The following is a 14,226-nucleotide window of genomic DNA, read 5'->3' as shown; positions in this document are numbered from 1 at the left end:
GGCAGGGCGAGACACAGAGACAGGGACAGACAGAGAATACAAGATGAGACAAAGGGAGAGAGACCAAGACAGAGGCTGGCGACGGAGAAGCAAGCAGGGAGAGGCCAGACTCGGACAGAAAGGGAGCAAGTCCTTCGCAGAGCCTGGCAGAGGGGCGTGGCAACGACACGGAGAGGAAGCTGAAGGCCACATCTGCCACCCAGATGGCTCTCAGCCCTGCTGCCCCCTGAGCCCAGGGGACACAGGCTAGCAGGTGGCAGCTGGAGGAGGTGGGGCCCTGGATTCCTAAGGACCTGTGTTCAAATCCCTGCACTGCCACTAACCAGGTGTGTGACTGCAGGCAGATGACCCTTCCCCCACTGCTGCCTGGCCTCAGACATCCCCTCGGTAAATCAGGACTGATGACAGTGACCTTGCAGGATTAGGGGGAGGTCCAGGTGGGAAGAGCTGTGCCCATGGCACCCTGGCCTCCTCTCCAGGGCCAGGGGGCAGCAGGCTCCACGTATCCTTGAAGAATGGATGAATGAATGCGCCCCCTCCAAAGGGCTTTTCCTGCAGCACCTGGGATGTGACATGCTCCCCTTAGGGCCATTACCTAGAGGCACGGGGGCTTGGGGGAAACCCAGGAGAGCCTCGTCTTGCCCCACCTGGAAAATGCACACCCTCACCTCGTGGGGACTCTTGGGAGGTTCCACTGGGGCAATGACTAGAGGATTCTGGAATGTCCCGAGGAGGCGAGGCAGTGGACAAGGAAGGAGAGTGGGTTTGGCAGTTCATTGGGCTCTGAGCTTCCTCCTGTCTGGAATGACGAATTTGGCCTATCTTGCTTACCTGAGCTATCTGTGTGACCCTGGGCACTTAACCTCTCTGGCACAATTTCCTCTTCTGTAATAGTGCTTAGAACTGTGCCTGGAATTTGGTGAGGGCTCTATACACGTTTGCTTAATAAAAACTAAGCAAAGAACATCTGTCTGAGGTTTCTGCTCTCTGTGGTGGGAGGAACCAGATGTGGCCTTGAGCTCTCCCACCCCTTCCCCAGCAAAGGTCTGTCTGCCCTGGCCAGGTGGGCAGGGCAGGACCATCTGTGCAGGGTCTTCTGCTTGGTCTCTGGTCTCCGGCAGGAGGAATCAGCCACCTCTGACTGGGTTGATGCTGTTCCCTTTGTGGGCTCATCCAAGTTCATTCCCAGCCTGATGGAGAAGGCTGGCAGGGCGGGGCTCTCAAGGCCCCGGGCAGGGACAAGGCTGCTTGTTTGGTCCTTCCCCTGCCCAATGTGGCTTTATGAAGGATTCAGTGACCCAGGCACGGGCTGGTCACTGCCCAAGCCTGAACCCCGGGGGCAGGAATTTGGGGTGTGTGTTTGTTTGCTTTGGGTTTTTCTGGACCTCAGGAGGGGAGGGAAGGCTGACATAATGACACCCCTCCACCCATCCCCATCTGCCTCAGAGGCCTCTGAAGCCCCCGCCCTTGTCTTATTTTCATTCTTCTCTGCATTCATTTCCTTTTTCCCCTTTTCCTTCTCCCTCTCCCTCCCACCCCCGCTCCCAAGGAGCTATTCTAATCTGTTCAGCGTGTATCTCGTTATTTGGCCCTGTTCTTGAAGAACGTGTGTTACTGCTTTTGGAGGCTTGTTTTCAGTGTACTTACGTGCTATTTGGGTAGGTGGTTTTAAATAGCTGTGCTCTTTCGCTGTGTGTACACTTGCTAATCTGTTGCTTCTAACAGCTGCGTAGCTTTTTGCCCCTCCCACACCGGACGTAAGCAGCTTCCAGCTTCCAGCCGTCAGCAGACGCCCCTGCGCTGCCCGAGACGCCTGGATCTTTGACCGTTTTGGGGCACACAGCCTCCCCGTGGGCTCTCGCTACTGACAGCCCGCACCTGTGGCTCTTTGTCGGAGGACTGCCCTCGGGCGCTGGGAGGGCCTGGGACTGCGCCCCTCCTAGGACAGGATGGAGGGATATATATAGCCTCCTGGAATTCAACCTCCATTGTTCCCTGACCCCGGCATGAACCAAGCCACCTTCCCCAGGGATTTTGCCTGGCGTTGCCCCCTTGTCGGACCTCCTCCCTTTCCTAATCCTACTTCTCCACTCCCTTACTGGGTTTTCCTGGAACACTTCCTTAATAATCACCTTTGCAGGAAGGCTTACGTGAGGTTTGCTTCCGGAGAACCAATGCTAAGGCATGCCCCTCCAAACACCGCACATGAGCTGGGGGGCACGCAGGGGTTCACGGGTACCCGCAGCAAGGCATGAAGCCTGTGCCAGCCCCAGGGGGTCTCCATCCCAGCTTTCTAGAACCTTTCCACAGTTCTCATTCGCATGTCTTTGATGATCAGTTTGTCTAATACCTCGGTTTGGAGGTTTCCCTCCTGTAAATTACCTGTTTATATCATTAGCCCATTTTTCTGCTGGGGTTGCTGTGTTTTCGGATTTGCAGGAAGGCGTTCCCTGTACATTCCAGGTGGCAATCCCAGCACAGAGGGAGCGATCTGGAGGAACAGCAAATAGCAGTGTTAAGTTCTAACAATAATGACAACTATGTAGGTGTTATGGGCTGAATTGTGTCCCCTCCCCCAAATTCAAATGCTGACGTCCTCAATCCCAGTACTTTGGGAATGTGACTGTATTTGGAACAGGGTTTTTAAGTGGTGATTAGGGAAAAGTGAGGTCATTAGGGTGGGCCCTAACCCAATCTGCCTGATGTCCTTATATGAAGAGGTGATTAGGACACGCACAGGCACACAGGGAAGACCACGTGAGGACACAGCAATATCCCGAGGACCCACTTGGTGCCCGCATCCTGCTCTGACCTGAGATACGGAGCCTGAATAAGACCCAGTCCTCCCCCTCAGGTAGCTTGCAATCTAGTCAGATGTGTGAAGCCAGTAATAATCATGTAAATACCGCGTGCCCCGCTGTGGGGAGCAGGGTGCCAGCGGAGCCAGAACGGAGGGTGTACTAGTGTCCTAGGGCTGCTGTAACAAATGACTGCACACCGGGGGGCTTAAAACGATAGAAATGTATATTCTCTCGTGGTTCTGAAGGCCAGAAGTCTGAAAACAAGCCATCGCAGGCTGTGCTCCCTCTGAAGGCTCTAGGGGAGGCCCCTTCCTTGTGTCTTCCAGCTTCCGGGGCTCTGGGTGTTCTTTGGCCCGTGGCTGCATCCCTCCAGGCCCCACCTCCCTCTTCACATGGCCTTCTCTGTTTCTGTGTCAAACCTCCTTCTGTCATTTCCTCTTATAGGGACACTTGTCATTGGATTTGAGTCCACCTTAATCCAAGATGATCTCGAGATCCTTATGTTAATTACATCTGCAAAGACCCTTTTTTCCAAATAAGGTCGCATTTGCAGGTTCTGGTGAACGTATCTTTTTTTTTTTTTTTTTTGAGGGAAGACATTTAACCCACTGCAGGGGGTGGGAGGAGGGATGCCAAGGGAAAACCGGCTGGAGAGGAGCCTGGTTTTCAGAGATGAGTTTGAACTTGTAGAGGAAATTTAAAAGGGAATAGAAACTCTTAAACACTCTGAAAAAATGAGTGATTTTGATTGTTGGCAGACGCCACGTAGCAAATGTGTTACTTCGCTTCGGGAAGCTTTGTCTCTCCACAAAGTGGAGCTCTCAGACCTCCCAGGGCCTTGACTCACATTGGGTCTTTCTCCATCATCCTCATCAAGCCTGGGACAAGCTGAAGGGCCTTAATGCGTGCTCCCAGCGGCCCTGAGAAGTAAGCAGGGCAGGGGTTATCATTCCCATTTTGCAGATGGCACAACCGAGGCTCAGAGATGGGGAAGAAACTTGCTCCGGTGTCATAGCGGGTCTCCTGCCTCCCCTACCACCTCTTCCCTGGCATCCCCTTCTGGGGACCTATGGGAACTGTCCCAAAGAAAGGACTGCCAAGACGGGCTTGGGGAGTCTGTCTCAGGAGCCTCAGAGCAGATCAGCTCTAGGTCCTGGTTCCAAATGGGTGTGAGTTTGGGATCACACGAAGAATCTGGGAGCCGCGCCAGGACAGCTCATCTGTCCCCTGGGCTCCCTGGGGAGCCGAGGGCAGAAAGAAGGACAGTCTGGCTACAGGCTCGCTTGCCCGCCTGGGCTGTGATGGACAGTGTCAGCTTTGGCAAACGATTCCCATCTGTGCCCCAGACCTCAGCCAGATTGTCCTGAAAACTGGGGAACATGGGTTCCTTGAGGGGCTAAGAAAGGGGAGCAAAGAGGAGGTTTCCCGGGAGGGTGGAGCTGGGGACCCTGGGGCATCAGCAAGGGTGTGAACAGACATGGAAAGATGTGCTCCACTTTCTGGAAAGCAAGATGGTTAAGAGCAGGGCACAGAGTCCCAGCAACCTGGGTGTGAACTGGCTGCTAGCTGACTGTGCCTTAGCCTCACTTCCTTACCTTTACCCTGGGAGTAACAGCAGTACTACTGCTGGGGTTTGTTGGGGACGTATGAGCGAATGCCACTAAAAAGCTTGGTACAATGTTTGGGCTAGAGTGTGCCCCAATTTATCTATCACAAGGAACTAAAACCAACATAAAGTATAGCTAGATGCAGACATCAGAGCCAACCCAAACCAACGCAGGAACTGCAGACCAGCAGGACGAATGGGCTTGCTGCCTCTGACCTGCAGATGTGACTCTGAGCTTCCTTATGGCCACATCAAAAAGGGAAACGTGATCCTTTGTAGAACTTTGTTTATTAAGATTGAGGAAGCAGCCTAGTTCCTCAGAGGAAATAATGTTTTTCCTTACCTTGAATTCTCCAGGGCATTTCTCACTGGGCAGGGAACTTCATAAAGGGCACCTTGAGAGAGGCAGTGGGTAGCATCACTGTCCAGGACTAATACAGCATGACAGATGTGATTTCCCTGTGGTAGCTGCTTGTAGGGACCTTGAAGGCAAGGCAAAGGGAAACTGGGGAAGGCAGCTCCATGGGAGGATCAAGAATGTGATGAAGGTCTGGGTTCTCAGGGTTCAAAGCTAAGGCTTAGAGAGCTCAGAGAGGTGGGATTGGGACTCCTAATCTCTCAGGGAAGCAGGGGGAACCCAAGAGACTTTTCACTTGGGATCCTTGGAAGTCAGGCTCTGGAGTCAGATTTCCCAGCTGTGTGTCTTCGGGCAAGTTGCTTCACCTCTCTGAACCTCAGTTTTCTTAACTGCAAGCTAATGTATCCTTGTAAGGCTATGGCAGAGCACAATAGCATATAGGGAGTGCTCAAATAAATGTTAGCCATATACATATTATGTATACAATGTTAGTATACACAGATTATGTATGTATACTTATACCCTTTTTTCCTAAGCTTCCTGGTTATAGAGGGTTTAAGGAATCTGAATAATGAGAATTTTACAGCTCTTTACAATTGGCAAAGGAGTCATTGTCATTTCTTTTGACCCTTCCAACAGCAATGAGGGAAGGGTTCTTACCCCTCTGGAGAGGTGAGGAGACTGGAGCTTAGAGAAGCAAATTCTTGCCTGTATCGCCCTTGACCTGCCCTTGAACCCAGAGCTGGGGAGACAAGCGGGCAAGATGCCCAGGTCCTCTGGCCTTCCTGGCCCCTCTCGCCATTTTAGAATGGCAAAGGCCATTTTAGAATGGCAAAGGACATTTTAGAAGGGAGTTAAGAGTAGAAGACTGAGGGTGAAAAATGATGATAATAATAATAACAGTAATAATGACAGTAAAAACATAGTGCTTACCCCATAAGAGACCCTGTTCTCAGTACTTTGCATGTGACATTTAATCCTCTCAACCATTTGAACTATTACGATTATACCCATTTTATAGATAAGACAACTGAGGCACAGAGAAGATACCTGAGTGGCTCAAGGTCACAGGGAGTTCATGAAGGAGGAGGATTTGGACGCTGGTAGCTAGGCTGGGCCCCAGGGTCTGTGTCCTTGACTGCTCTGCTCTACTGCCCAGGCTGGGGGCAGTACAGGACAGGAGGGATGTACGTCGGGATAGAGCAGAGGCCGAGGCTGAGGGCAAACCTGTGACTGGTGCCCCCGTGCAGGGAGATCCCAGGGGCTCAGGCAGGGGGGAGTGGAGGGGAAGGGCACACACCTATGGGGGACACTGACATTCCTGGGGGGATGAGGGGTGAGGAGTAGTCGGACAGACATGCCGGGGGATGTCAGCACCACCCTGTGCAGGCCCAGCCTGGCCTCCACCCTGCTCAAAGATGAAAAGACCTGTGATCTCCGACCCCGAGCTGCTTCCAGCCCAGCGGGAGAGCCAGACGTGATGTCGCATTTCTGCAGCTGCTTCAGTGCCATTTGCTGGGTCCTGAGACCTTGCTACTCTTCGCCCTCCTCTGGGGGCTCAGACACCGCCCCCCCCCCCGCCCGCTAATGAGGGGGGGATGCGAGGGCGGGGGAGACGGCCTGGCATGCCCTCCCTCCTCCCTCCTTCCCGTCTTAACTCACAACTGCCCTTTAAAACTCAGCCCCATACGGGCTTCCCTGGTGGCGCAGTGGTTGAGAGTCCGCCTGCCGATGCAGGGGACACGGGTTCGTGCCCCGGTCCGGGAAGATCCCACGTGCCGCGGAGTGGCTGGGCCCGTGAGCCATGGCCGCTGAGCCTGCGTGTCTGGAGCCTGTACGCCGCAACGGGAGAGGCCACAACAGTGAGAGGCCCGCGTACTGCAAAACAAACAAACAAACAAAAAAACAAACCTCAGCCCATAGCCCACCTGCCACAGGAAGCCTCCGATGCCCAGGTTAGGGGATGCCCCTCTGCGGGGCTCCCTGGGGGCAGCCTGGCCTTGCTCAGGACACAGCACCACCTCTGTCTTGTCCCTTGTGACTGACCATGAGCCCCTGTGGAAAAGCAACCTGGGAAGCCACGGCCTCGTCCCTGGATCCTGCACAGCCCGGAACAGGGAACGCGGACATGCTCATTCCTTCCTCAAGGACACACTCGGTGGCTGTCATGAGATCACGATTTCGCAGCGTGGAGTGGCAGGCAAGATCCCACATTCTGCAGACCTGGTTCAAATCCGGGCTCTCCCACCCCCTGCCCAGATGTCTTGGGCAAGGGTCTTCATCTCCTTCAGCCTCGCTGTGGCCCCACCTGGGTCAAAGTGAGACCATCTGAATCACATGCTCAGCACATACATTATTATCGTGAACACCTGTCACGTTTCCCCCAGTTGTGGGAGTCGGGGGAGGGGGCAGCTGCTGCCTCCCCGTCTTCTCTCCACGTCCCACAGGAAGTCCTTGGGGACCCCTGGTTGGACACTTCTGGATTCTTCTCCCAGGCTGCAGAGTGGGATGATGCCCGCTCCTTTGAGCCCAGAGTCCTCAATGGAAATTTCCAAGTGGCTTTTATTAAATAAAAAGCGAAAGATGACTTTTATGCAATAAAATACCACCTCGAGCCCATCAAGCAGCAATGATGAATTTATATGGAGAAGGGCTGGACTTATTGATAATGAAGTGTCGATTGCCAGTGTCGCCAGGCTGAAACATCTTGTTTAGAGCCCATTTGTCAGATGGGGAGAACATGGGTGGTGGAAAGTGCATGGGCTCTGGGTTGTCAGCGCCCTGGGTTCAGATTCCAGCTCAGAATTCAGCTGTTTACCCTTGGGTTGCAATGTAATCGCTAATATTGAGTGTGCCAGCACTGGGCCAAACGCTCCACATTCCTGATCGCCTGTGATTCTTACATCCTTTCTGTGAAGTAGTGAGTATTCCCATCTTACTGATGAGGAAACCGAGGCTCAGAGAGGAGAAGTCGTGTGTCCAAAGCCACGGAGCTGGCAGGTGGCCAAGGCTGGGTGTGAACGATGCCTGAGACCACCTCCTCTAAGACCTCCCAAGCTTGCGAACTCTCCAATCTTTGTTCCTTCTTCCATAAATTGGGAAAATACCCAACAAGGTTGTTATGGGGATTGTATGAAGTACCAGTTCAGCTGTCTGGCATATAGTAGATGCTCAGGGAATGTATTTGTGTCTGTCTCATCGGACCGTTGTGACACCAGGGCCCAATTCTTGGTAACAGAGGGCCCAGAAGATGCCCGGTGAGAAGGATGCTTCTCTCTGAGCCTCAGTTTCCACAGCTCCAAACCAAGAGTAGTATCACCTGCCTGGAAGAACCTCTGGGAGGATTTAATGTGATGAGGAAATTATAGTTCTTGGCACAGAGTAGGTGCTCTGGGCAGTTCCTCTTCTTGTCTCCTGTGTCCCCAACACCGCCTGAAATGGTGTTTTCTGGGTCCTGCCCTGGCAGTGGATTCGTATCGAGCCATCCATACTCTCTCCCCTGCACCCATCCCTGAATCGGGCTCTCGTCTCTGGATGTGCTGGGATGGGGGGGTCGGTGGAGATGGGGGTTGGGATGAAGGGTTCAGCTGTTGACCTGGGTTCAGGGGGCTCCACCACTTCCCAGCTGGGTAACCTCAGGCACATCATTTAGCTTCTCTGAGCCTCTGCTTCCTCCTCTGGAAAGTGGGAGTAACAGCGATACATTCAACCTCTGGCTCTGGGTCCACCCAAACCTCTGGTTCTTAGATCCAGAGCCAACTGCTGTTCCTCATTCTTCCCTGCAGGTGTTTCCAGCTGTGTTTGGGAACTGATTGGCTAAGGACCCACATTGGAGAGCTTTGGGCATCGTAACAGTGAACGGTAAGGGACACGGGATCTGAACTCATCTCTCCAAAGGGCATCAGTGTGGGACGAGGATGAGGTGGGTGCACTGTCAGTGCAGCTGTCCCTGGGTTTTGGAAATATGGTCGGAACCAAGTTCACAGCACTACGCACCTCTCCTTTATTGCGCTTAGCATTGTTGCGATTTTTCCATGATTTGAGCAGTTTTTTGATGAATAGTTGTCTCCCACTAGACTGTCAGGGAAAGGGGAGGGTCCCAGAGAGGCAGCAAAAACATGGTGGTCCAGAGGGACCGTAGACTCTGAAGCTGGGGCCTGACTCCTGGCTCTGCCTCTTCCCAGCTGTATGACTTTGGGCACATGACTCAAGCTCTCTGTGCCTCAGTTTCCTCATCTGTAAAATGGGGTTTGTAACAACCTTCATTGAGTTATTATGAGGATGAAAAGAGTTTACATACCTCAACCCTTTAGAATAGTACCCGATATATAGGAGGTGCCTGAGAGGTGTTAGTCCAGTAAATAAAATAGCAAAGCCACCCGACTGGCCCTGCTCACAGCCAGGGAGGACACGGTCAGTCACACTGGCTTTAAGGTCAACCTCTTAAAGCCAGTTCTCATCAAAGTTCCCCTAATGACCCCTGCCTAATGACCCCTAATGACCCCTGCCTAATGACCCCTAATGACCCCTGCCTAATGACCCCTAATGACCCCTGCCTCCGCTTGCAGAGAATGGAGGATGAGAATAACATCACCTCCCTCACCTATGAGTACGTGTACTCTGATGACTTCGACCCCATCGTGGTTTTGGAGGAGTTCTCTCCCCTGGAAGGCAGGGTGGTCAGGATCTTCCTGGTGGTGGTCTACAGCATCATCTGTTTCCTCGGGATCCTGGGCAACGGCTTGGTGATCATCATCGCCACCTGCAAGATGAAGAAGACGGTGAACACCGTCTGGTTCCTCAATCTGGCCGTCGCGGATTTCCTGTTCAACGTCTTCCTCCCCATCCACATCACCTACGCCGCCATGGACTACCACTGGGTGTTCGGCACAGCCATGTGCAAGATCAGCAACTTCCTGCTCATCCACAACATGTACACCAGCGTCTTCCTGCTCACTGTCATCAGCTCCGACCGCTGCATCTCCGTGCTCCTCCCCGTCTGGTCCCAGAACCACCGCAGCGTCCGGCTGGCTTACATGGCCTGCATGGTCATCTGGGTCCTGGCTTTCTTCTTGAGTTCCCCATCCCTCGTCTTCCGGGACACAGCCCACGTGCACGGGAAAATATCCTGCTTTAACAACTTCAGCCTGTCTGCCACCAGCTCTTCCTCGTGGCCCACTCATCCCCAAGTGGACGCTGTGGGCTTTGGCCGGCACGTGGCGGTGACCATCACCCGCTTCCTCTGTGGCTTCCTGACCCCGATGCTCATCATCACCGCCTGCTACGTCACCATCGTCTGCAAGCTGCGGCGCAACCGCCTGGCCAAGACTAAGAAGCCCTTCAAGGTCATCGTGACCATCATTATCACCTTCTTCCTCTGCTGGTGCCCCTACCACACGCTGTACCTTCTGGAGCTCCATCACAGCGCCATGCCTGGCTCCGTCTTCAGCCTGGGTGTGCCCCTGGCCACTGCCATCGCCATTGCCAACAGCTGCATGAATCCCATTCTCTACGTCTTCGTGGGTCAGGACTTCAAGAAGTTCAAGGTGGCCCTCTTCTCCCGTCTGGTTCATGCTCTGAGTGAGGACACAGGCCACTCCTCCTATCCCAGCCACAGAAGTTTCACCAAGATGTCATCCATGAACGAGAGGGAGACCAGCATGCTCTGAGCCTCGCCTGGAACACCCCCGCCCCCCGTGGATACTCCCAACCTTGGAGGCTGAAAGCTACGCCTTCTTGAGACCACGGCAAGAACATCTTGGGCACCCACAGATGCCTGCTGTATTTTGCATGGGGCTGAACTGTGTTTTGAACTGGGAATCCAGGGCTCAGAACTCCTTTCTTCCAGGGGCACGGCGGACAGAGCATGCTACGGTGCTCAGCCTTGGAAGAGCCTCCCGTGCATCCTGGGAGACCAGCCTCGACTGATGCAAAGCAAAAGAGGGAGAATTCTCAAAAGCACTGCTATGAACTGGGATGCGCATAAGACAGAGGGATCAGTTACCTACCTGAGTGCTTCCCAGGAATGACAGAAACGCTTTTCAAGGTCCATTCCTGGTGTGAGCAGAGGCGGTCAGAGCAAACCCAGTGTGATGTAGGTCACGCCTCGCTCATATCCCTCTGTCAATAGCTGGCCAGAAATCCTGCCGCTCAAGCCATTCCTCTGGGTTAGGGTGTGTGGAAATGCACACACCTTCTCCAGGTTCCCTGGGAAGAGAAGGTGACATGTGAGCACAGGAACTCCCGGGACCATGCATTTGACTTTCAGGTCAGCTGAAAAGACAGGCAACAGGTCCTGAGGAGCCATGGGGCTCTTTGTGAGGGCAAGAGAGGCAGGGCTGTGATGAGGACTCAGGGGTTTGGGGGAAGGAATGAAGAAAGAAGAGACCTTTCAAAGGGTGCATGACATGTATCAACTCACCCTCGAACCTCCCAGGGCGATGGTGCTTTGGGCCGTAGCTATTTTGGGGGTGGGGGTGATGCCAGCCCCTTGCCCCAAGCCCTGTTCTCACTTTGCATTTGTTACCCTGGGCTGGTTCGAGGTGGGCAGCTTCACCAGCAGCCTCCACCCCATCACGGGGATTCCTCCCTCTTCCCTGATCCACTGGTTCTTGCTGGAGATGCTCAGAAGAAAACACTCCAGGGCAGGAGGCAGATGGGAGGATGGTGGGGGACATCTACTCCTTCCCAGCTTCCTCAAAGCCTGGCTGGAGGCTAGTCCAAAATCAGCTGCAGGAAGCAACCTCGGAGCATCTCACGGGCTGAAGCTGAGTCCGAGGGCTCAGTCCCCGAGCTTGAAGCAGAATCTGGAGCCTGGCTCACTGGACCGTGCTCCTGAGATGCAGGGCCGAGGGGGGCCCACAGGCCTAGGGCCCCTCCTATGTGCAGTCACATTGTCTTTTCTGGGGCCCACACCTCCCTGTGCTGCAGTGTCATCGTCCCATTTACAAACGACACAGCTGAGGCTCAGAGAAGGGAAGTTACACACCCAACGTCACACAGCTAGCCAGGGGCACAGTTACCCGTCTGAACCCAGCTCCGTCTGGTCCCAGAAACTCTGTTCTTTTATGGAGAATGTATCTACTGAGAATATTCTAGACTATCCTGGTAACCTACATTTATTTAGCACTTCTATGTTAAGCACTTTACATGTGTATCTCATTTATCCCTCACAGCAGCCCTGAGTTAAGTACAATCATCCCTTCCCTTTTACGGATGAGGCGTCTGGGGCTCAGAGTTTGAGTAACTTGCCCAAGGGCACCCAGCAGGTCTCTGTTAGAGTCTGGCTAGGTTTGAACCTAGGTCTGTCTGGCTCAAATAAGTCGGCAGAGGCTTGGGGTTTTGACCGTAAATATATATGCATCCCTCAGCAGATTAATGTAAACATCTTAAGGGCTTTAAAGGCAGCTTTGCAAATAGTTTTCAAAAACGATCCAACGTGGCAAAGAAAATGTACTTGGCTCCCAGCTCCCTGGGCATCCGTTCACAGCCACCCACCCTGGCTCCCACCTCCTGTGTCCCCCCCCAGCTCTCCGGGGGAGGGCAGTGGGGAGAGAGGCCTGACGGGAGGGCCCTTTGGCCTCCAAGTGTCCATATTCTGCTCTCTTCCAAGTTTCTTTGGTGCGAAGCCACTTCAACAAGATACAGTGAACAGATGTAACGTCAACACAGCACGGGCCACGAGTTCCCGAGGCCATGGGCTGTTTGGAATCACACCTCATTAAGAGACAAACTGTTCCTTCCCTTGTTGGGTCAGTGTGTTGGTGAGGCAGCTCTGAACTGACCCCGCTGGGGCCTCCGATGGTTTTGAGCAATCTGAACTTAGCTTGAGCTAAGGGAGCTTTAAATATTGCCCAGCGCCCCCTGTCACCCCCTTTCCCAACTTCACAGGGGAAGCATCCAGGGCGCAGGATGGAGTGGGACGTGTTCCAGGCCCCAGAGACAGTCACCAGCCACTCGGGGAGGACCGTGCTGTTCCCTGGGGCTCAGTGTCTCGTTCCTTCCGGGCTGCGTGCAGGTCAGGCCAGGCTGGGGAAGCCAGGAAATCATTTTGTCATTGGAAAAGCTGATGAACAGGAACAAAATGAAAGCCAGCTGTTTTCCTCCTCAGAGCCAGGCTTCGCTCTTTCTGGCTGCCCCACCAAGTCTTCCTGTTCTGATTGTAGTTCCTCATCAAATGCTTAAGTGCAACCATAACACCCTTTTCAACCTTGTCCCTACAGCTTCTGATGACCCCACAGGTCACACATACAAAGGCCCTGCAGTTCACAAAGCACGTGCATCTGAATTACTCCACGGGCAGCCAACACGCTTTGTGCCCGAGAGCCCTCCCTCCAGGGCCAGGACCTGCCAGTGGAGCCTCCGTGCTGCTTCCTGGGTTTGGTGGGTGGGTGGAGGGGGCACGGGGCTGTGGGCAGAGGGACAAGCTGAGAAGATGCTGTTTGAGGGTGGGGGAGAGGGAGGGAGGAGGGAAGCACAAAGGAAACAGAGAAGGACAATGAAGAAAAGAGATCTGGCATTTATCAAGCATCTACCATGTGTCAGGCACAAAATCTCATCAAACCCTCAAAAACGGTCCTGTGAGAAGAGAACCATCAGACCCGCCTTGGGGGGTGCAGAAAGGGAGGGTCAGATTGTGGACCTCACTTGTTCAGGGTCATACAGTAGTAAACGGAACTGGGTCTGCTGCCTGAATTCCCAGCTTCTTCAGCCCTTGGGAGGATGGAGAGGGAGGGGGGAGGGGAAGGGAGAGAAGAAGTAGGAGCAAGACAAGAGGGAGGGGCTCAGAAGGGGGGACCCACCTAGGCGCTGTCTGAGGGAGGAGTTTGCCTTAAGCCCTTAAGCTTGGAGGGCTTAGGGGCCAGGATGGGTGGGAGAAGAGAGCATCCAATCATGAGAGCCACAGGGCCATTCAAACTCAAACCACCCAGGTATTTCCCATTTTACAGATGAGGGAACTGAGGTCCTAAGAGCTGCCCTTCGAGAAATCTGCAAAATTAGGTGGTGCTGGCTTGGATGGAGTGGTCATTTATTCCCCAACTCCTGCCTCTGGCCTCCGTCTCCCGTTCCTCCCTGACATGCTGTGATGCTCTGGCTTTGGAAAATTGCTACTGGGGCTGGTATCCAAGACCAGGGGAACCAGGAAGCTGCTCGTCAGACCTTGAGGTAGGGGGCTCGCTTGCTTCCCCTCTCCGAGGACAACATTTCTCTTAAATAAAGAGACTGAAGCAAGCCTGGGGCTCCATGCTGGGGGGTTCTGACCCTTGCCTTCCCCGCGCAACTCGTGGAATACCACCTGAGGCTCAGAGAGGTGACATGTCCTGGCCAAAGTCACACAGCTATGTTGTGAGACAGCAGGAGAAGCCCTGAAATTCCCGACCTCCCATTCCCCAAATTTTGAACTTCAAGAAATCCACATCTCGAAAAATATTCCCTCCAACTCATGTAATTTTCCTAGAAAC

The 14,226-nt window shown here is 53.7% G+C and overlaps 1 protein-coding gene across 2 annotated transcripts in view; it reads left to right on the top strand.

Annotated features, from left to right (window-relative positions):
• The window catches only part of CMKLR1 (chemerin chemokine-like receptor 1), a 40,222-nt gene extending 27,228 nt beyond the window's left edge, over positions 1 to 12,994 (top strand). For both annotated transcript variants that reach the window (XM_027124452.1, XM_027124451.1), the window contains exons 2-3: positions 8,551 to 8,626; positions 9,334 to 12,994. In XM_027124452.1, coding sequence (XP_026980253.1) covers positions 9,337 to 10,434 — 1,098 coding nt within the window. In that variant the 5' untranslated portion in view covers positions 8,551 to 8,626; positions 9,334 to 9,336 and the 3' untranslated portion in view covers positions 10,435 to 12,994. The remainder of the gene's footprint in view (positions 1 to 8,550; positions 8,627 to 9,333) is intronic.
• The last annotated feature ends 1,232 nt before the right edge of the window (positions 12,995 to 14,226 follow it).

This window comes from Aethalodelphis obliquidens, unplaced genomic scaffold (genome assembly GCF_003676395.1).
Source record: "Aethalodelphis obliquidens isolate GAN/ISIS:26980383/991018 unplaced genomic scaffold, ASM367639v1 scaffold28, whole genome shotgun sequence".
Taxonomy (NCBI): Eukaryota; Metazoa; Chordata; class Mammalia; order Artiodactyla; family Delphinidae; genus Aethalodelphis; species Aethalodelphis obliquidens.
The sequence above is the reverse complement of the archived record's forward strand: the minus strand, read 5'-3'. Positions and strand labels throughout refer to the sequence as shown.